Source organism: Panthera tigris, chromosome X, assembly GCF_018350195.1.
Source record: "Panthera tigris isolate Pti1 chromosome X, P.tigris_Pti1_mat1.1, whole genome shotgun sequence".
Lineage (NCBI taxonomy): Eukaryota > Metazoa > Chordata > Mammalia > Carnivora > Felidae > Panthera > Panthera tigris.
This window is the reverse complement of record NC_056677.1, coordinates 96,745,277-96,768,883: the sequence shown is the minus strand read 5'-3', so window position 1 is coordinate 96,768,883 and position 23,607 is coordinate 96,745,277. Positions and strand designations below refer to the sequence as shown.

Here is a 23,607-nt window from a genome sequence, read left to right as displayed (position 1 = left end):
TTATAAATTACAATAAAAATGAACTAGTAACTAAAGGAGTATTTTAAGATGATGCACAAACTCCAAGCCCCAGCTTTTGAAACTTATTAGAATCAACAGACACAAGGTAACCTGGGTCAAATTGCTATCAAAGGTTTACACTGATTTTCCTGACTTCTCTTTCTGGTGGAACAGTCCTCAGACCACAGTTTGTGAAGCTATCCTCTAGAATACAGCATTCTACTTTTCATGTTTTTGAGAGAGAGAGAGAGAGAGAGAGAGAGAGAGAGAGAGAGCGTGAGCCAGTGAGTGAGTGCAGGGAGGGGCAGAGGAAGGGGGGAGGAAGGAAGGAGAGAAAGAAAGAGAGAAAGAGAGAGCGAAAGAAAGTGAAAGAGAGAGAGAGAGGATCTTAAGGAACTTCCATGTTCAGTGCAGAGCCCAACTCGAGGCTCGTTCCCACGTCCCTAGGATTATGACCTAAGCCAAAATCAAGGGTCAGACGCTCACCGACTGGGCCACCCAGGCGCCCCCAGCATTCTACTTTTTAAACGCGACATTGTGATTACTTGAACAAAGACAGTTATTCTCCTACCCTTCTTGATTCTGCATCATTCACATTCAAGTAGCCTGGAGGAAGATTGGCTGAAACCGGCAGCTGCTGCTCCAATGTAATGATTCTCCCATCCTTCAGCAAAGGTACCCAGGCAAAGCCAACTGCCAACACAATAATCAACCGTGAGAAGTGAAATCGCAAATGCAATTAGCTCCACAAATCTCTGACTGCTGGGGAGCAGGGCAGGGTGGCGATGTTTCCTGCGGTGGGGGTGGGGTCCATATGTGGGAGTCCAGGTGTTGGGCGTCCGAATACCCGGGAAGGAACAATGCACTTGGATGGCTTCCTAATCCCAGCCTGGCCACTAATGACTTATTTACTCAATTTCCTGGACTATAAATTGGGAACAACACACAATCTTTCCATCTCATAGTTAGGAGAGAGCAAAGAGAGGTAATAATATACGAAAATACTTTAAGTTTTTAAAAGTGCATCAGGACCATTATGTTTACCCTTTGGGGGATAATTTGTGGTAGACTTTCTTAATTTTTTAAATGATTATTTATTTTTGAGACAGAGAGAGACAGAGCAAGAGCAGGGGAGGGGCAGAGAGAGAGGGAGACCCAGAAGCCGAAGCAGGCTCCAGGCTCTGAACTGTCAGCACAGAGCCCCACACGGGGCTCGAACTCACAGACTGTGAGATCATGACCTGAGCTGAGGTCGGACGCTTAACTGACTGAGCCACCCAGGCACCCCTAGACTTATTTTTTTTTTTTTAAAAGGACTCAGATCTCTCTCATCCATTCTTAGTAGAAGTACAGAGTCTTGTGTCTGGGACAATCTCAGACCACCAGCAGTAAGTTCCAAAGTTTCTGACAGCAATCCAACAGGAGGGGACTATGGAAAATCAAGGTCACAAGCCAAGGCTGCAGTCCGTATTCATACAAGGCAGTACTCAGTTGGGCGGTTTTCCTGAGTACAGAAGGAGGAAAATGCAGTAGGAGAATGCAGCCAATGCATAAGTGTTTACAACTTGCATCCACTGAGAGATTTTTCCCAGTCTCTATATTTCTTAACGGTTCTACTCAAGAAAGCCTCTTGGATTTCTATTAAAGAACTCATCATGTTCTAGCTAAACGAGTCAGAGCCATCTGTATTCCTCAGGTTGAACAGTGTCAGTATTTCCATTATAGAGATTACTCTGGGCTTCAAGTGTTTATAACTCAGCGGTAAAAAAGCTTGCTCTGGACCCAGTTCTGGCATACGAGACAGGGTGTTGGCTGGAGAGCACTTTTTAAAGCCGCTGCCTTCTGATTCTTTAAAATTCTTTGCGTGAGCGTGTGTGTGTGTGTGTGTGTGTGTGTGTGTGTGTGTGCGTGCGTGTTTATACTGTGAACACAGAAGTCAACACAAATCTGGTTAGAATGTTTTCATTCACGTGTTTAATTTGGCAAATGCTTTAATTCTTAAAAGAAGACAAATATGTTGCTTTCTCTAAGTAGACTAAATGGCTTTCTCAGACTCTGAAACACGCCCGCAGGGATCTTTACTAGTACAGCTTCAGAAATGGTTTACCCAGAGCCGTTCTCCTATAAAGAACACAGGAAAGTAACATGAGTGCGAGAACCATTCAAAAGGACTCTGTCAGAGTAATTAAGCGAAAACTGGACAGGAGACAAAAGGCTTCCAGTCCAGAAAATAGGAAAATCTCTTTCTTGTTCTTGGGCAAAACTTTTCCCCACAGAAATTTGTAGTGAGATAGAATTCAGATACCATACAATCCATCCGTTGTTTGTTTTTTTTTTTTTTAATATAATTTATTGTCAGGTTAGCTAACATACAGTGTCTATAGTATGCTCTTGGTTTCGGGAGTAAATTCCCGTGATTCATCGTTTCCATACAACACCCAGTGCTCATCCCAACAAGTGCCTTCCTCGATGCCCATCACCCATTTTCCCCTCTCCCCGCCTCCCCTATCGATTCATCCGTTTAAAGCGCACAATTCAATGATTTTTAGTCTATTTCAGAAAGCTGGGCATCCACTGCTACTCATTCCAGAACTCTTTCATCACGCCGAAAAGAAACTCCACACCTCTTAGAGGCTACTCCCTATTTTCCCTTCTCCCCAGTCCCTGGCAACCGCTAATCTACTTTCGGTCTCTATGGAATTGCTTAGGCAACACCTTCCGCACGGTGAGTTAATCAAAAGCACGACCGAGGGTGTCTCTCAGTGAAAAGGCATATAGAGCACTTGGAAGCTGGAAAGGTATGATGTCAAGCACACGCCATCTGGCTCAAAGGCGTGGAGCCACTTAAGGATGGGCAGTAACACGTGATGAGTGGCCCACAGAATAACCATCTCCTGCTCCACCGAGCACCTTGCCCACTGCTGTCTAGGATGGAAATAAGGAAGTAGTCATTTGTCTTCCGGGAGATGCACGGCCTTGGGTTCCTACTGTTCCGCCAGATTTCTTCTCAACCCTCAAGGTCCCTGCCCTGAACAAACTGCGATTTCTATGGACTTCCTGCAGAACAGCTCTTACTGGTGTTTACAACCCTTCTGTATTTCCATATTGGTGACAGAATGCAATCAAATCCACAGCCTGGCATTCAAGGCTTTCCACGATCTGACGCCTCCTTATCAACCTGACATCCTGTGGCTCCCCCTCCCCAACACCCTGTGCTCTCGTGGTATTGAACTATGTGTGGTTTCCTGGCCATACCCCTCAATAGCCCGCCTCTCTCTGTACAGACTGCTCCTTTATCCTCGAATCCGCTACCTTCCTACCATCACTGCATTCTCAATCTCAACCCCGCCCCTCTAAGGCCTCACCCAAAACACCATCTCCTCCTGGAAGCCTTCCCAGATTCCCAGCCACTCGTCCCTCCACCAGTTGAAGTAATAACTCCATATTCTCTGAGATCACATCGTACCACTTTCTCGGTAACTACTTTTGATCTTGTATTGTAGTTGTCCACACCGGTCTCATTTCCCCGGCTAGACCATACGCCCCCTTAAGACGCGATCTATGTTTGCTTCTCCACAGTACCTACTACAATGTCTTTTGCACGTAATAAACATGCCGATGTAGTTGGTGAATGAATGAATGAATGAATGAATGAGTTTAAGGCCGATCCAGGCCAGCTTGGATCTGAATCCCAGAGCAGGCTGACATCTATACAGTGGGGGTGGCACACAATGTTTACAGGGCCCCTATGGTCTCCTAAAGAAGCTTCCTACTGCTTTACCTCCAGCCTTGCCGAATGGGACCAGGACTGGGGCTTCACTACTGGAGTTTATGCCAGTTCATGGCATCTGTTCTGTTCTCACTAGAACCAGGGGGGTCCCCAATCTCCCTCCAGCTCAACAATGTCCCCAGCTCTGGGCTCACTTCCCACTTCCTCAGGGAGCCGAACTGGAAAGTTCTGGTTGCTGGGCCATTCTACATAAGAGAAATAGCACAAATACCGCCTATCACAATATGTGTCCCCGCACGAGAAGCATGGCTTTACGTTGTATGTGTCACTTTACGTGACTTCCGGGACTCCAAGCACACAGGCAAGCATTTGGACGCGACATGTGGTAGAAGTGGTGGTCGCATGAACATACGATTCATCTCATACCGATGAACCTTTTAACTCCGAAATGTGCCTTTTAAGAAGTGGTTCGCAGCCTGAGGAAAAGAGGCCTGTTGCATTCTAGACAATTCCATCTCAAACAGCCGTAGAAAGACACTTTTAAAGAATACACGCACCTGGAGTTTCAACTGTGTCCTGCTTTTTGGTTGTTCCCTTTGTGTTGATTTCACAACTTACATGATAAAACGTGAAGAGCAAATGATGTTTTTGATGCAGGTGAATGGGAAGCTCGATTTTAATCTGCAATGACAGCAAAATCGCACACAGCATTTTGTTTCCTTTTTAATTGTCAAGCTGGACCGTCAGACCTTTAGTTCAGTTGCATCGTTACTTTCCCAATGACGTATTTTTCTAAATGACAAGCCAAGTCACCAAATAATAGATACTGTTTAAACATACTTTCAAGGCTTGTCCAGTCAGTTTCAATTTGAAAACAGTATTCTCCTGGGTTGTGAGGGCTGATTTATTACTTTTGCTGGAGAGGTCAGTGGATTCTCCGGGACTCAACTTTGCAGCAGGATTTTCTAAAACACTGGATCAAAACCACAGCCTCACAGCCCAGGGATACTATGTAACTCAATCTGCAGTCAGTGAATACAATCTATCCAAAATGTGTACTGAATTTGGAAGGCTTCTTTTCTCTAAATTGTTGTGTTCCTTTATGCGAGGGGGGTGGGGTGGGAGGGGTGGATTGAGCTTTGCAAATAAACCTGCAAAAAGTCACTGTGGTATTATGGTATGCACCAATTACAGTTCACGTAAATATCTTTTGAAGCAAAATGTAAGTTTACTTAAAGAAATAGCAATTGTAGGGGCACCTGGGTGGCTCAGTTGGCTGAGCGTCTGACTCTTGCTTTTGGCTCAGGTGACAGTCTCATGGTTTTGTGGGTTCGAGCCCCGCATCTGGCTCTGCACTGACAGGGCACAGCCTGTTTGGGATTCTCTTTCTCTCTTTCTCTCTCTCTCTCTCTCTCTCTGCCCGTCCCCCACTCACACTGTCTCTGTCTCTCTCTAAATAAATAAATTTTACTTTTATTTTTTTAACATTTATTCATTTTTGAGAGACACAGTGTGAGTAGGGAAGGGGAGAGAGAGGGAGACACAGAATGTGAAGCAGGCTCCGGCTGCCAGCACAGAGCCTGACACGGGGCTTGAACTCACAAACCATGAGATCACAACCTGAGCTGAAGTCAGAGGCTTAACCAACTGAGCCACCCAGGTACCCCTATAAATAAATTTAAAAAAAAAGAAAGAAAGAACAATTGTCACCCTTGACATGTGAATTTAACCCTAAAAATGAATACTCTTTTCTTAAGATTTATTTTATTTTGAGAGAGAGAGAGAGAGCCATGAGTGAGGGAGAGGGGCAGAGAGTGAGAGGGAGAAAGCATCTTAAGCAAGTTCCATGCTCAGTGTAGGGTCCGATCCCATGACCTTGGGATCGTGACCTGAGCCAAAATCAAGAGTCAGACGGTCAACCGACTGAGCCACCCAGGCGCTCTTTCAAATGAAGACTTTAATACAAACCCCCAACCTCAAGCGATTTTCCAATCAGGACCCAACCAAATATGTGCAAAGCCTCCCGGAAGTATGTCAGCGACAAATTACGGGTTAACTGATTTGACGCACGTGCATTTACCTGCACAGAACACATGCAATGTCCCTCTCCCCTGGTCAAGACAGACTGGATGACTGAAAAGCCTGCTTCTTTCTGGCCTCCTAAAAATAACGTGGATTACTTCTACCTGATCAAGTTTTCTGCAGCGACTGGCGTTGATTACAGAGGGGGCCAAATTAAAACAGCTCGGGGAGGGACATCTGGCCGAATTATCATTCATGCAAGGCGTGGTTTTGGCGTTAGAACTGATTTCTGTCATAGGTAGATGTCGCCAGAGCGTGCCTATTCACAGCGTCCACGCCATCTGGGTATCTAATGGTCTGTTGCACATAAATACGGGCCTCCCCTCTCCCTGGGGGGCTAACCCACAAAGCCGCCGCCTGTATCCAGGTTCGTGGAGACATGTAGGAGTCAAATCCAGTCTGCAGATTTGGATAAGCCAGGGACATGCCGACTAGAAGAGGCTGTGACAGAGACACTAAGACAGACTCTGGGAGGTACACAGAGATGTAGAGGTGGAGAAGGAAAGAGAGACAGAGACAGGGCCGGAGAGGTAGACTGGGGAGCGGGGCACGGAGCCTGGGAGACGGTATAGGTCCCATTGTCTACACTGTACTGAGGCATTAGAGCAGCCAGCGGGATTCTGGTGGCCCTCAAGTGTTGCTGTGCCTCCCAAAGCCTTTCACTTACAGAGAGGCTGCACCCCCAACCCCATGCAAAACCACAGGAAGAAAAATCTAGAAGGGCCTTGAACAAAATCTGCTCTGAATTTCTTATTTTATTTTTGTAAGTTTATTTATTTCTTCTGAGAGAGAGAAAGGAGGGGCAGAGAGAGAGAGAGACAGAATCCCAAGCAGGCTCCGCACTGTCAGCACAGAGCCTGAGACGGGGCTCGAACCCACGAACCGTGAGACCACGACCTGAGCCGAGATCAAGAGTCATACACTTACCCGACTGAGCCACCCAGGTGCCCCTGAATTTCTTATTTTAAAGCTGAGGCAATGGAGACTCAGAAAAGGGAAGTGACTTGTTCAAGGTCATGGAGCCAGTTGCTGTCAAAGCTAGGGCCACAATCCTAGCTCTAGTCTCGCGTTTGCTTCCTGCATCGTTACCTTGCGCCAGAGTCCCTTCAATCTGCGGGCAAATCTTCTACTGTCATCAAAGGGCACCAAGCAGGCAGTGGCCCTTCATCTTGGTGTGACACTTTCTATTTTCATAGGACAAGGGATTGCAACGGCAGATGAGATGATGGAAATGAAGAAAAAAAGAAGAGCCACCACCGTGTTTTATAAACACCAGAAAAATGCATTCTTACCTCATCATAGAACTCTGGATTTTGGTTGTGATGGGAGACAACAGCGTAAGCATTTGTGGTAAAAACAGATCCTGCAGGTTTTCCATAAATACACTGCAAGAGAAGGAAACCGAGTCACCAATCTCGGTGAGAAGGTCTTTAAACATAATGCAATGGAACCACATCCAGTCAGAGGCATCTGTGAGCACAAGGCCATGGCCAAGCCCACTCAGTTCTCACCGTGAACTTGTAAACTCCGAATCATTTACCCGCACTCCAGCGATCACCCCCAGACATCACCTAACTTGGCTGCATGGGTGCTTCCAGATTTCCGGCCATCAAAGAAACGCACTTCCAAATTCGTCAATGGCAAGGAGTCAAATATGGCTAATCATGTGGAAAGGAAACACTCTGAAACCAGTTCTGGAAAGCTTACGTTCTCTGATGCTACTTGCTATCTTAACTGAAGAGGCTCCCCCTAAGCCAGTTAGCAGTATTTGCTGAACGCTCCTTGTGTGGTGGGCAAGGTGAGGGGTTAGAACACACACACACACACACACACACACACACACACACTAGCAGATACATGAGGCTACAGACGAGCTCACTGTTGTCTCACTTTATGAGCCACATTTTATTTTTTTTTTATTTTTATTTTTTTTTTAATTTTTTTTTTCAACGTTTTTTATTTATTTTTGGGGCAGAGAGAGACAGAGCATGAACGGGGGAGGGGCAGAGAGAGAGAGGGAGACACAGAATCGGAAACAGGCTCCAGGCTCCGAGCCATCAGCCCAGAGCCCGACGCGGGGCTCGAACTCACGGACCGTGAGATCGTGACCTGGCTGAAGTCGGACGCTTAACCGACTGTGCCACCCAGGCGCCCCTGAGCCACATTTTAAAAGTCACCAGCTTTCTGTTATACCAATAAAATAAATGCGAGGCTTTCTATGGTTCCACGAAAAGATCAAATTTCATTTCTGGTGTGAGTTTTTCACTTCCATAGGGCCTAACTGCTTCACCCTGTCACTTCCGAGCCAGCCTCTAGGCCAGCTCTGAAATGAAACTGAGACTCCGTGTGAATGCATTGCCAATTCTCCTTTAAACACGGTTGTGAAGGCGATTTGCGGGAACTGCCGAGAGGTAAGGTAAGAATCTTGAAGTGTACAAAAGGATATTGCATGGGGGAGAAAAGGAATAGTTATTCTCATCTGCAGTGAAGGGAAAATCAGAGAAAATATACCTAATTTGAGCCAGCGAAGCGAATTCTTAACCTAGGTTTCTGGGGGGGGGGGGCAGGGGAAGAACGACACAAAAACAAAAAACCCACAAAAAACCCCAAAAAACGCGCAAAACAAAAAACAAGAACAACAAAAACCACCTCTTTTCAAAGGCAGGGGTTACTAAACATTCAACGACTTAGTCAGGGGCCTCCAGCCTCTTTCCCCAGGAGGGTTGAGTCGAAGACTAGCCATCCATCTGTCTGATTTAGGCTCAAGCTAGAGAAGCAGGGAGCCAGATAAACAATTCGTGACGGCTAGATGTTCTCAGGCCTCTGATGAATGTGCTAAAGAGTGCAAACGTAAAGGCGCTATGAAGTGATAGGTATTTAAGGACTGCTCTGTCAGATAATACGGAGGCACCATTTGGCCGGTCACAGAGAAGAAGTCCTATCTCAGATCAAAGCACTCACTTCTGTTTGCTCAAAGACTGTTCAGGTTTCAAGGAGAAAGGAGTTTATAGTCCCCTGCTGATACCATTATAAACTGTCAGGTCATAGGAGAAAATGACCTTGTGATTGCACATCAGAGCCATGAAAAATCAAAGTGGAGCATAGGCAAAAATCTGGTATGTGAAGCTTACCCCGTTTCTCAAAGCTACATATGCTCCTACCTCGTTTTGTTATTTCTTAATATTTAATCCTCGCAGTCAAGGTGTGAGGGCAGAAAAGGCAATACTACTTTTGTCACGTCAGCACATTTTCCTTATGGCGCGGAAACGAATTAAACTTAGCCACCAAGTACCACGGTCTTTGTCTTTCCTAAAAGTGCACGCTTATCAAGATCGTGAACAAACCTTTAGAGCGTGAGCGTCGCTTTCATCTGAATCCCGGAATTCTACACAGACTGCGATGTTCCTCGCCTAGAAAGGATTAATCATTCAAAATGAGTCCTGGCACCGGAGAACGGTAAATAACATGTTACACTCCAAAATGTACAGTTCACGCTGCGTTACCTTGGCAAATGTCTTCTGGCTGTCATATTTTAATTGCAAGGGATAGACATACAAATGGTTTTTATAAACAGTAAACGGATAACAATATTTTGTCATTTCTGGAACAAACTCTTCGACCTCCACGGTAATATTTTGACAATTCTTTTCGAAAGGCTTCAGGGGCACATACGAGGAAGTAATGCAATCTATATCGGAAAAAAAAAAAAAAAAGAAAACAGGCAAAGAGAAAACAACTGAGAAGACGGACACATTACTGCATTGATAAAAATATACGTGGACTGTGTTCCCAAAGAGTGATTTAACAGATTTCTGAGCGGCTGACGAAAAGTCCTACAACCACTTTAAGAACCCAGAAGGACGAGATGGCGTAGCCTGGGCCTGATTTGAGTGGAACCATCCAAACCAGACACGGATTGCTAGTTCCTTCTCAATGTGGAATGATTTGCCAAATATAACACATCATAATTTTGACAAATTTAACTCTGCAGAGAAATCCATTACATTTTTCCTCCTATGGCTGCAATTTAGCTTTCACTGCAAATTTTTATTGGTATCGGGGAACTAACAGTAAATGTAGGTCTCCAATTAGCTCATGGATAGTCACTCTGAAAAACTTGGTGCAGGTGCAATTTTCACCCAGGAAATAACGGAGGCCTTTGGAAACAACAGACCTTGGGATGTGCTACCAGTGATAAATTCAACACTCCCGAAGGTGAAATACACAAAGGCTCAGAAAAGGGCGGCAGCCTGGGTTACTGAAGTAGCCATCACGGGGCACCCGGGTGGCTCAATACGTTAGGCATCCAGCTCTGGCTCAGGTCATGATCTCGCGGTTCGTGAGTTTGAGCCCCACGTCGGGCTCTGTGCTGACAGCTCGGAGCCCGGAGCCTGCTTCGGATTCTGTGTCTCCCTCTCTCTCTGCCCCTTCCCTGCTCATGCTCTCTCTCTCTTTCTCTCTCTCTCTCTCTCTCAAAAATAAATAAACGTTTAAACAAAAATTGAAGTAGCCATCGGAATAGAGGGGATTCATATACTGACGGAGCCCTAAGATGGTTTCTCCTTGCTGCACAGAGGTATTGACAGAGCAGGGAGACCCAGGAAGAGTCACAGATGATGAGGGTATGGTTTCCTCCAATTACTATGATACTTACAACAGACTCTCTGGAGATACAGAAGAAAGGCACACAGAAACAAGTGACCACTCTACTGTCCCAAGATAACTACTGTTAGTATTTTGGCGTATTTTCTTCTAGTCTCCTTTCCATGCATGTTCTGTATAATAATACAAAAAATCCTACTGTATATACAGAACTTTACCCTGGGATATTTTTTTTTATTTTTTTAATGTTTATTTGTATCTGAGACAGAGAGAAAGAGACAGAGCATGAGTGGGGGAGGGGCAGAGAGAGAGGGAGACACAGAATCCAAAGCAGGCTCCAGGCTCTGAGCTGTCAGCACAGAGCCCGACGTGGGGCTCGAACCCACAAACTGTGAGATTGTGAACTGAGCTGGAGTCGGTCGCTCAACCGACTGAGCCACCCAGGCGCCCCTACCCTGGGATATTTTTAGCATTTGATGTACCGTTTTGTCTAGTGAGTTCTTTATAAACATCATTTCTCTGGGCTACATAAAGTCTCCCGGTATAGGTGGACCGTAACTGCCTTCATCACACTGACAGTGCTGGACTCTTAGGTTGTTTCCAATTTCCCTCCAATATAAACAACATGGAAAAGAACACCTAAGAGTACAGTGGTTTATGTTTTCAGTTCCAGAGCCGAAGGAAGGCCCCTGTCGGCCCCTCTTCTTAACGCAGTCCGCCCCAATCACAGATTCGAGTCGCTCATTTGTTTTCTTACTTAGTGTCAGTCACTCCTTCTAGACTTTAATCCCCATAATTGCAAGGCATCTTGTAGCTATGCAATAAGTGTTTATTCAATAAATGCTGATTCACTGAATGAATGGATAGATAGCAGCTCAGAATCAAAATGCCTTAGTTACGGATATCGGTGAATGTCGATTGCCTCCTGTACTCCTGTATTCCTGCCCACTGTAGTCCTCCTCACGGTAGGTGAGGGTGCCTGGCTAAAACCTAGCCAGCATTAGATAGTCTCACGTTAAATATTCTCGTAAATTTGACAGAGGAGCAAAAGCATCTTGCGATTTTCATTTGCATTCGGGGCATTAGTACTAAGATTTGAACATTTTTCCAGTTCTTATTAGCCACTCCATTTTATTTCTTACCAAGTGCCTTTTCTGTCTTCTGTCCATTTTTCTCCCGAGATCTGAAATTCCTGGCATTAGAGAGGAAAAGAAACTCTCCTCCTTTTGGATCCCTTCGTTGGGGAGACTTATCCAAGGCACAGGACAGAAACTGACTAGGGAATACTCACAACATTATATATTATATATGAAACTGCATCTGACAAAATCAACTTCATCCTCTGCCGAATCTGTTAACTGTCCACTATGTGTACTGAACGGACTAGTGTCCCTTCCAAAATTCATGGCCACCAAGAACCTCAGAATGTGACTTTATTTAGAAATAGGGTCTCTGCAGATGTCATTAGTTGAGATGAGGGCATACTGAATTAGGGCAGGCCCTACATCTCATGACTCGTGATTCTTCCTTAGAGCATTCAGGGGGAACACAGCCCTGCTGATGCCTTGAGTTTGACATCTAGCCTCCAGAACCTGGAGAGAATAAATCTGTCGTCTGAAGCCACCCAGTTTGTAGTTTTTTCTTACAGCAGCCCTAGGAACTTAATACGCCACATAAACCTTAAGAAATATATTGAAAAGACAAAAACCCTGAGATTCAAACATAGCCCTTTAAGGTTTATTTGTAACATGTGAATTCTTACTTGATAAATCCACAGGAACACATTCTACTGTGACGTTTAGCTGCCCAGGAATAATCTGCAATTTGGTCTTCTCTGGCCTAGGGGTAAAATAAGAATATTTTATACTTAAAACCCATGATTACGGAATGCACCGGTTGCCCTATATGCAAACTTCCAAATGCTTCCAAATGCAAAAATGCTCCAAAGCATTCAGCTTCTCCCATATATGACTCACATTTACCACTTTAAGAAACTATAATCCATCTATTGTATTGATTTACTACAATAACACACTTACTTCTTGTATTCTGAGAGTAACTTGAGAATGTCTTCATTTGAAAGCTTGCTACTGTCTTGTTTATACAAAGGAGAAAACCTCCCATCCAGATCCAGAGAACCTTGAGTATCTTTGAAAATGGGTCTAAAACAGCAAAAGAATTTTTTTTTTAATTCTGAAGTACTGAGAAATGAAGACACACTTAATGCTGGTATGTGTACAAAATGGTAAAACTACTTCGGAAACTTGCTTGGCCATTTCTCATGAAGTTGAGCACACACCTGCCCTCTGATCCTGCCATGCCGCTACTCTGGGCATATTTCCGCATGGTGCATGAATGTTCAGAGCAGATGTATTTGTTATAGCCCCAAAAGGAAACGGCCCAGAGAGTCATCCACAAGCGAATGGCTAAACGGTGGGGTATTCATACAAGAGAACACCGCTCAAAAACAGACTGAGCACAAGAAACCAAATGCAGGAGTACATTCTGCACGACTCCGTTTGCATGAAGGTCTCGAGTAGAAAAAAAGCCCTCGGTAGTGATAACCATCGGTCGATGGCTGACTGGTGGGAGTGGGATGGCAGACCGGACAGGGGTGTGAGGAAACTTTCTGAAGTGATGGACACGTTCTAGACCTTGGTTGGAGCGGTAGTTACAGGACTGTAAACACGTGTGAAAATTCATCAAGTCGGATATATAAAATGTGTGCCTTGGAATCAAAGGTAAAGAGTATCTCAAAGTTGATGACCGTTAAATTCGATCTTTGGGGCACCTCTGTTAGGCATCCGACTCTTGATTTCAGTTCAGGTCATGATCTCCCGGTTCGTGAGTTCAAGCCCCTCATCGGGCTCTGTGCCGACAGCTCAGCCTGGAGTCTGCTTGCGATGCCCTGTCTCCCTCGCTCTCCTTCACTCTCTGCTCCCCACTCCCCGCCCCCCCCCCACCCCCAGGCTCATGCCCTCGCTCCTAAAATAAACATTTTTTTAAAAAAAAAACTAGATCTTTAAGATCTATTTACAAAGTTTACAAAAGGTCTGTAGAGTTTCCGATATGGATTTGGATTATTCCCTGCCTCTTCCCCTTCTCCCATTTGTAAGCAGTGACTTACTACTAAAATGAAAAGTAATGCACAAGCACCCAGCCCAACTGGAGCAGCCCTAACCAGAAACATAATTCCCCTTGGCAGAGCCTCTGAAGATTCGGTTCTAGGCATTAACTACTGTTCCTACTTCTAAGCATACCTCCTTTATTTTCAGTAAACAGGGCTTTATCGTAGATTGTTAAAATATCCCAGGCAAGCCTTTAGAGTGAGTTTTTGCTGCTGTTGACAAGCAAAACAATTCCAGAAGGAAAAAAGAGGGTCATTCCTCATCAGAACTGGGGATCAGAGCTCCCAACTTTCAAGACTTTTGAATTAATTTTCCTCCTGACAAAACGGCATCAAACGGCTACTACAGCCCGCGCAGGGGGCCGGAGTGGGCGGAGGTCATGGGCCGTGGGTGCTGAGTCCTACTCTGCTACATGCTGTGGGAAGCTGGACAAGGATTTTTCAGTAATTTTTTTTTTAAATCTTTATTTTTGAGAGAGAGAGAGAGACACACAGTGTCAACAGGGGAAGGAGCAGAGAGAGAGGGAGACACAGAATCCGAAGCAGGTTCCAGGCTCCGAGCCATCAGCACAGAGCCCGACGCGGGGCTCGAACTCACAGACCGCGAGATCACGACCCGAGCCAAAGTCGGACGCTTAACCGAATGAGCCATCCAGGTGCCCCAAGGGTTTTTTTGGGTTTGTTTGTTTGTTTTTTTAGTTCTATGCCTGAATTTCCTCATCTCCAGGGTAGGAATAATAGTACCCCCCTCTTAGGAAGGTGCACGTTAAGCACTTAGACCACTGTCTTGTGCAGGGTTAACACCTAACTATAAACACTAACCATGGCAGCAAGTGACTTCTCAGGCTGCAGCACCACTAAGGACGTGCAGATTTACAAGCCATGCTTCCCCTTCTATAATGCCTAAAGAGACCCACAACCTCTGCTCCTCTTTGCCATTCACCTAACCTCGGCTGTCATTTTTTCTTCACCAGTGTGCGAAGCAAGGACCACGTGCCTTTTCGTCTACCGACACGCAAAACATTTTGAAACCTTCCCCAAAATGAAGCGATTATAAATAGCGACAGAAGGGTTAATTAACGTAGAATCTCCTACCCTTCTGCTACTTCCCAACACCCACTGAACATAATTGATTGAATTATTCAGAACACGGTGCCCTTCCCTTCCCCCAGAAGTTCCAGGGAGCTGTACAGGCTGTACCTCAAACAAGCCAGTGAACTTGTATTTAAAAGGGGGGATAAGCAACAAACACATGTGAAGTCGTCACTGTACGTAGACTTGGAAGATGTGGGGGGAAAACTAATGTGACCTACCATACGACAGAAGGTATAGATAATGTGCTTTCAGATACACTACCCGTGAAGGGCCCGAAAAGCAAGTCGATTCATTAATGACACACTTGCACTTAACCGCATTCTCTTGCCTTCTGATTTTTAGTACGTTTTCCAGAAACATCCCAGGATAGCTTTTCGAAGCCTAAACCTAGCCAACTGTGAAATAGTGGGCACGCCGAACAAAATTCCCTACAATTGCTGGTTTTCTGGGGCAAACAATTCCCTTAGTTTAGCAAATAAGTTCTGCTTTGAAATGCAATAAAATTAAGTGGGGTCCGTCAGCTCAGGAACCCCAGCCAAAGAAGATTTCCCTGAGGCACGGACGTATGAAGAAATGAGAGGGTCTTGAATGCACGGCGAATTTTAAGAGAAAGAACTCGTATATCCTGTTACGGATTTCACGTTTGCGCCCTCCCGCCCAAGTTCCCATGGTGGAAACCGAAAGCCCAAGGTGATGGGTATTAGGAGGAGGGGCCCGGGGCAGGTGATGAGGTCCGAGGGCGGAGCCCTCGTGAATGGGATTAGCACCCTTAGAAAAGGCCAGAAAGCAAGCTCGCTTCCTTTCCGCTACGACAAGACAAAGGAGAAGTCGGCTGTCCGTAACCTGTAAGGTGCTTTGCTCACCAGAACCTGGCTGTGCTGGCACCTTCATCTCAGACTCCCGGCCTCCAGCACCGTGAGACAGAAATGTTTTGTTGCTGAAGCCTACTGTCGGTCTCCAATGATCTGTCATCGCAGCCCCGGACGGATGAAGGACACACCATGAGCGTCCCGAGACAGAACCGGGTTGGCAGAGACCAACTGCTAAATGCCACCGGCAAGGACCACAACCCTGAACTTTACACAGGAGGGCGAACAGAAAGGTCAGGATTATATGTGCACAAACCTGGCAGCCCAAGCAAAGGGCATTCTGTACTGTCCGAGGCGGCTACATACTTGCTTTGCTGTCCTGTGCACCTTCTGGGCCGTCTAAGGTCAGAAATAAGAAGAAACGCTCATATTTGTTGAAACTACCAGAGACTCCCCGCGAAAAATCATCCCCCCCCCCCGCCCCCGCTTACTGGTGGAAAACATCAAAGTCCAGCCCAAGAGATAAGGAAGGTGCTACAAATAAGACACAACACGCGTCACAATGCTACCCACCTTCCAGGACCAACGTTTTCTTAAAAGGTTTGTGTTTTCTCATTGGATGGAAATAGACGTAGGGCACGTTTTGTACCAAAGACCCGTAGTGGGGAAATTCTGAGCAGGTCTAATGTGCGTTTCCTTTCACACATGAGCAGGCAGACATTCATTATTCTTGGGAGAAGTTTGTTCTCAATACAGTTGACCTTTCTACTCCCAAGATAAAAGCCGAGTGACCAAGAGTCAATGCAGTTAGTTTAGTTAGGCAAGGAGCTGCTGTTTGCGCAGGCACTAGATGACAAAAGATTAACGGCCCACAGAGTCTCAACAGGCTGTGAAATGCTGGCTGGATGCTTATCCCTTGGGATGCGAAATGCTAGCAGGCCTTTATCTACGTCCTGGAGACTCCCCCCCACCCCCCAAACACACAAATTAGCACAGCTAATGAGCTGTGCCATGAACGCTTCCCCTCTCTGGGCCTCCGTTTTCTCATTTATAAAAGGAGGGGAAAGGACCACGTCGCCGATTGCCAAAGCGCGGATTTCGTGATCTAGAAATTTGGATGATTACATGCCATCCGAAGACACCCAGCAGTAAAAACCATCGCTACCATTTAAAACGCCAACATTTCACGAAAAGACTCATCGGTGTGATGTTTCAAATGTGGGAAGAACAAAAATCTCAGAATAAAGGGCAGCCCCTCGAACTGAATACATTCAGCTTCCCGCGTTGAACTCCTTCTCCTGTCTTTCTTTTCGTATCACAGACAGGAGGAAATTTCAGTGCAGACCGGCATTTGGGAACTGCGGGGCCGGACTTCCCAGCTCTGACATTCTAGGGCTGTATGTGAGGGCTGGAAATAAAGAACAGCTATCGCCAAGGATACGGCGTCAATGAACAGATGTCGCCTAAAAGCCTTTAGCTCTTACTTTGATAAGCAACCAGAAATCAGACTGTCAAGTAAACAGAACACAAAACGGAAAAAAGTCACGTTCAAGCTTAGCATGCATACTCACATAGCATACAGTATTTCCAGAATATACCGTGTACTGAGAGAACGAGGTTTTCTCGAGGGTTCATTAACAATACCGTTAAAAACACCCGTAAAACGCAATTTTTACATCAGGCTGAAATGCTCGCAAACGATCTTTATAAATACCTTTGCTGGGTCTGAATTTTTGATGTAGGGTTCTGCACAGTGTGTAATGTTTCCCTGGAGCACCTTTTCAATTCTTGCAACTAGAAAAATTTCAGGATGTGGATTCGTCACTGAGAAAATTCCCTGGGGAAAAAAAAATGGCTTCCATTAGATGTTTTTATGTAACTTCATACATATAGTTGTGTGGCTAATGGTTCCTAGTAGTGTGTTTAGCATAGCATGTTGACATCCAACACAGGGTCGTGTCCAGGACCCTGAAAATAGACAGCGTTTCCTTTCATACAGTTTCTAAAACTCCTAATACTTCTTTCAAAACAGATTTTCTATTTTTAAAATTTTTTTAATGTTTATTTATTTTGAGAGAGAGAGAGAGAGAGAGAGAGAGAGAGAGAGAGAGGGCACAAGTGGGGGAGAGGGAGAGACAGGGAGAGAAAATTCCAAACAGGCTCCGCGCTGTCAGCACAGAGCCCGATGTGGGGCTCAGACTCACGAACCGTGAGATCGTGACCTGAGCCGAGATCAAGAGTCAGACGCTTGGGGACCTGGTTCAGTCGGTTAAGCGTCCGACTTCGGCTCAGGTCATGATCTCGCGGTTCGTGAGTTCGAGCCCCGAGCTGGGCTCTGTGCTGATGGCTCCGAGCCTGGAGGCTGCTTCCGATTCTGTGTCTCCCTCTCTCTCTGCCCCTCCCCCGCTTGCTCTCTCTCCAAAATAAACATGAAAAAAATTTTTAAAAGAGTTGGATGCTTAACAGACCGCACCACCCAGGCACCCTCAGGTTTTCTATTTTGTCACCAACTTCACATATAGTAGTCCCTGAGGGGCAGCTGTCGCCATCGCGGCTTAGCCTCTTGTGTTTGGCTGTGTCTGCAAGGTACATTCTTCGGCCTAATTAAGACAGCGCGTATTGTTCGGCTTCGTGGGCATGTGCTAAAATAGCGTGAACTTCTCAAGTGGAACTGGATACGCCTTTTCAAAAGTAGCTGTGCGTAACTCCAGAGCAATTCACTCACAATTAATACTAATTGCAGCTGAGAGGAAGAAAATAAAATACTTCACTGCAGTGAAAGAGCTCCAGCTTTCAATGTGGGGACAGAGGATCCAAAATGTCGTTTTTTCCTGCACGCTCCATTTGAGGACACGAATGAAGACTCCAAGTTACGTACGTTTTCTTTTGTCTTTTTAATTTTTTTTAATGTTTATTTTTGAGAGACAGAGAGAAAGACAGAGAAAGAGAGAGAAAGCATGAGCAGGGGAGGCGCAGAGAGAGAGGGAGACACAATCTGAAGCAGGCTCCAGGCTCCGAGCCATCAGCATAGAGCCCGACGTGGGGCTCGAACCCACGGACCGTGAGATCATGACCTGAGCCGAAGTCAGAGGCTCAACCAACTGAGCCACCCAGGCGCCCCTTACGTTTCCTATGAATACATGTGAAACGACCACGTCATCCGCTGTCCAGCTCGGCTCCTTCCAAATACATTATCTTCCAAACAGCCTGTTAGTTGGTTATGTCTGTTGTTCCAAGGAGCGCCGCGCAAATGAATTCAAATGGAAAAAGCCATCATTGGGACTCTACCAAGTTTTATTTTGCTACTTGGTATATTACCAACTGTGTTAAGATCATGCGTTCCAGTTTTCAAAACATTTCAGACACATTATCTCATCTGCTCTGGAGAGAACACTCTACAGCATACAGGAAAGAGGAGAAAACTCAGTGTACGACCCCCAGTAATTCCCCCGCAGATCCAACGACTTGTAAGGACCCTAAGAACGGCAGATTCACCTTTGAATTCCCAAGCCTCGAGCAGGGAAGGAAGTGGTTAAAAACTGCTCGGGAGTCAAGTTTCCTGGGTTGAAATTCTGGCTCCACCATTTATAGGTTTAGGCAAGTCACGTCCTGTGTCTATGCCTCGGGTTTCTCATCTGCGAAATGGGGACGAGGGTGGTAATAGCTATTCCACAGATTTCCTGTATGGTTTCCATGTACTACACGTTAGGTACCCAGTCACTACTAAAGTGGCCCAAAGCACTGCAAGGTCACAGAACTTGGTTTCTTTTTTTTTTTTTTTTAATTTTAATTTAATTTATTTTGAAAGGGAGAGCACGAGCAGGGGAGGGGCAGAGAGAGAGAGAGAGAGAGAGAGAGAGAGAGAGAGAGACAGACAGAATCCCAAGCAGGTTCCGCACGGTCAGCACAGAGACCGAAGCTGGGCTTGAACACACGAACCGTTGAGATCATGACCTGAGCCGAAACCAGAGTCAGACACTTAACCCACTGAGCCACCCAGGCGCCCCTGGATCTCTGGTACTCCCAGGAACATGCTGCTCGGGCGTGGAGAGGCGCCTGGCAGCTAGCCCCTGCTGACCTTGCAGAACGTATGCTCAACAGCACATGAGTGCAGTGTCACCCTTCCCGGTTGTCCCCTAGCTGTCCCGGATGGTTTTTGTGCATGATATCCCTTAGTCTTCAGAAAAACCCTTGAATGCAGGCACTACGATATACCCATTTTACAGAGGGAAAAAAACGAGGCTTATCCAAGCGCATGCGGTGAGCGGGCAAAGGAGCCTGGCAACCACGGCTTCCAGACTATACACATAGCCCAGGCTATGCTGCCTCAGCCCTGGAGTGCACGCATCCAACATCTCACACAACGAGGCTGGAGGAGAACAGCAATACTGGTTATCGTGACAGCTAACGTTCACTGAGCACCTGCTATTCTCCTTTCCCAGGACGCTGAGCATCTTCCCACACGGATGCCAGCAAGGAGTATTAGAATTTGGAAAACTCGGACAGTGGCGAAGAGCAAGGTGCTTTCAGAGAGCGAGGTGCCCTCTCCCTGTCCCCAGAGCACAGAAGGGTAGCCAGAGAGTGCCCGGGAATGCCACATGGGCTGCGAGTCTGGCCCTTGTAGACAAGGCCTCTGGCCCAGCCATCCTTTCCCACCAAGGAGGCATGGGTGTGCCTGCCCCCGACCCCCAGGGTAATTCTAACCCACTTCGGTGCCCCTCTCCCTCTAAAGAATGGGTCAAGTCCCCCCATCCCAGTGCCCGGCACTTACATACCCCATAGCACGGCAAGGCTTTGGGGGAGGGGGGAGTCTGTACCCTTTCACCAGCCCAACAACTGCTCCCCCCGCCAGGGGGGGAGCCCACACAGCCACAGGGAGGCAGGCCCCCACGAGTCAGCATCTCCCCCACAGCCCCAACCCAAAGTAAATCAGGTCTGACCTTGGGAGACACGGGGGGCCGAGCTCTGTCAGGGCATCTGGGAAGAAAGTGCCAGGCAACTGAGAATAAAGGGACTGGTCATAGTGACTGTTTGATGTCAGGGAGGCAGAACTACTCGATGGATCCAACTCCTTCCTTCTCCTGTGGTCACCCTGTTGGTCCTCAGGGAAGCCACTGGAGAGAAAAGACTCCAATGAACAGATGGCAATGGAGGGCCTAGAATGGCCCCCAAACACCCATCATCCACCAAACCCTGGGAGCTGCCTCTTCCTATAGATAATGCTGCCATCTGAATAGCCCTGCTGGGAGGGACGGAGCTGCCCGACAGTCCTTTCTGGAAATGCCTGGGGAACTGGGTAGTTTCCCTCTTTCTAGGGTGACACGGAAGCAGTACAGTACAGGGGTAAAAACCTGGCCTTTGAAACTGGCCAGAGCCAGTTTCGGGTCCCGTCCTTCATCTTCTAAGTTCTGGGACTTTGGGCAAGCTACTCCTGGAGGGCTCTGTGCCTTGGTGTGCTCATCTGTAAAATGGGTATGGTCACAGTACCCACCTACTTTGCTGGGGTGTTGTGAAAATAAGGGACTCCGTAAAGGAGCGAGAGAAACACAGTGGCACCAAGAAGTGCTTAACTTGTTGTTATTGCTCAAGAACCGACAAGCTGGGATTTGGGCTCCGATCTGCTAACATCCAGTCTCTCTCTGACACAGCACGGCTTCCTAGTCGTAAATGGGAAGAAGTTGGGTGGGGGGGGAACTTCTCCAAAATAGAATGTTCAACTAATTGGAGTAAATGACCACCTCCTGGTATCATCATCAGCTGACCTGAAAAGGGTGCAAGACGATAAAGCCATTTAGGGCCACTGCCCATCGCTGTCCCCTTCTTACCTCTCATGTATCCCTGAGGTTTCTGTCAAGCCCCACATCTTCCGCGCAGCCCCCTCTCCATTAACTCCTGACCCCTGAACCCTCCTTGCGTTCCAAATGTGTCTCCTACCACTGCGTTAGAGGCCGCAGCCCTTACTTACGTTGTGCCACACATTGTCGATTGGGGTCTTTCGGCCCGACCTTGGTTCCAATCCTGCCTTCCCCACTCTTTGACCACGTTATGGTGGCCAGCTTACTTCACCTCCCGATCTGTCCTTCCCTCACCTCCCCGACAGCAGTAATGATACTATTTCACAAGACTGTGATGATTGCATGAGACCCCAATGGAAAATTCTGGCATACCAGAGATATTGAAAAAAAACAAAACAAAAAAACCTGCTGCTTTTCTTCCTGACCTAGATTACAGGTGGGATGATGCCCACGACCACAATTACAACTCCATGCCTTGAACATACAAGCTGAGCGATGGGGAAGTAATACAGTAAATACATCATTGGCTTCAAAGGACTTCTTTGATACGGTGCAGGAAATTTTACACAAAATTCCGTAGCAGACTCTTAAATACTTTTATACTGTATTTGCTCAATCTTTTTTAAATTTATTTAAGAAAATTTTTTTTATAATGTTCATTTTTTTTTTTTGAGAGACAGAGAGAGAGAGACACAGTGTGAGCAGGGGAGGGGCAGAGAGAGAGGCAGAAACTGAAGCAGGCTTCAGGCTCTGAGCTGTCAGCACAGAGCCCGACGTGGGATTCGAGCCCACAAACTAGGAGATCGCGACCTGAGCCGAAGTCTGACGCTTAACCGACGGAGCCATGCAGGTGTCCCTCAATGTCTTTTTTTAAATGTTTGTTTATTTTTGAGAGAGAGAGAGCGAGCAGGGGAGGGGCAAAGAGAGAGGGGGACAGAGGATCCGAAGCGGGCTCTGCACTGACGCAGCGAGCCGTCCCGATGCAGGGCTCGAACTCACGAACCTTGAGATCATGACCTGAGCCGAAGTCGAATGCTCAATTGACTGAGCCATCTAGGTGTCGTTTGCTCAATCTCTTTCAGAAGCATATGCTGCAGTAGTGAACATATGTTCACATATGTGATAAGTATAATCTGAGTAACAAACTAAGAGGCAACATGGGGAAAGCCCAAAGAGGGAAGTTCACTGTACACGTAAAGTCTTCCCCCAGCATGCAGCAATCTGTACCAGTGAGCATAATCCTGAACCCAGGAAACCCGGATGCCTGGTATTTATTCTAAGGAGATAACTCAGCAAGCGAGCTAACGTGTGCACGTGGACGTTCAAAGCAGTGTGATTTACGATACCCCCAAATTACAAATATCCTGGTTAGGTACGTCAGTGGAATACTATAAGAGCCTTTAAGGACGTGAGTGACCCAGAGGGCGCCTGGCTGGCTCGGTCGATTGAGCCTCCGACTCTCGATTTCAGCGGTCATGATATCATGGTTCATGAGCTCGAGCCCCACATCGGGCCCTGCGCTGAAAGTGTGGAGCCTGGTTAGGATTCTTTCCCCCTCCCTCTCCCTCTCTGCCCTTCCCTGACTCTCTCTCTCTCTCTCTCTCTCTCTCAAAAATAAATAAACATTAAAAAAAAGAAGGGCACCTGGGTGGCTCGGTCGGTTAAGCGTCCGACTTCGGCTCAGGTCATGATCTCGCGGTTCGTGGGTTCCAACCCAGAGTCGGGCTCTGTGCTGACAGCTCGGAGCCTGGAGCCTGCCTCCGATTCTGTGTCTCCCTCTCTGTCTGCCCCTCCCCAACTCATGCTCTGTCTTTCTCTCTCTCAAAACCAAATAAATATATATTAACAAAAAGAAATTTAGGGGCGCCTGGGTGGTTGAGTGTCTGACTTCGGCTCAGGCCATCATCTCACAGTTCATGGGTTCGAGCCCCACATCAGGCTCTGTGCTGACGGCTCGGAGCCTGGAGCCTGCTTCAGATTCTGTGTCTCCTTCTCTCTCTGCCCTTCCCCGCTCGCATTTTCTCTCTCTCTCTCTCTCTCTCTCTCAAAATAATAAATAAACGTTGAAAAAAAGAAAGCAGAAACTTAAACTCTATGCTACATTCTATTTTCCTTTGAGTTGCAAAAGTCGAGAAGGAAGACTATCAGTTCTGCTCTGCCTAACCTCTCATGGCTGCCAGTCTGGTCAGAGGTCAAAATGGCAGGGAAGCGTCAGGCTCCTTGTGAAGGGGCTTCTTTGCACCAGACAGGACAGAAGGGCACAGCATTACATATGTGACATGAGCAGCTCCCTCCCGTTGCTCTGCAACCAGAACTCCTCGTTATAAAGACCCTTTATGCTCCATTAAAACTACCTATTCATGTGGG

At 46.7% G+C, this 23,607-nt stretch overlaps 1 protein-coding gene across 6 annotated transcripts in view; it reads right to left on the bottom strand.

Annotated features, from left to right (window-relative positions):
* DOCK11 (dedicator of cytokinesis 11) overlaps positions 1–23,607 on the bottom strand; it is a 197,858-nt gene that overhangs the window by 96,708 nt on the left and 77,543 nt on the right. For all 6 annotated transcript variants that reach the window (XM_042973749.1, XM_042973744.1, XM_042973746.1 and 3 more), the window contains exons 13-21: positions 17,160–17,282; positions 15,762–15,844; positions 12,454–12,576; positions 12,177–12,253; positions 9,316–9,500; positions 9,157–9,222; positions 7,105–7,197; positions 4,288–4,411; positions 572–693 (exon numbers count right to left, since the gene is read on the bottom strand). In XM_042973749.1, the coding sequence (XP_042829683.1) occupies positions 572–693; positions 4,288–4,411; positions 7,105–7,197; positions 9,157–9,222; positions 9,316–9,500; positions 12,177–12,253; positions 12,454–12,576; positions 15,762–15,844; positions 17,160–17,282 (996 nt within the window). The remainder of the gene's footprint in view (positions 1–571; positions 694–4,287; positions 4,412–7,104; positions 7,198–9,156; positions 9,223–9,315; positions 9,501–12,176; positions 12,254–12,453; positions 12,577–15,761; positions 15,845–17,159; positions 17,283–23,607) is intronic.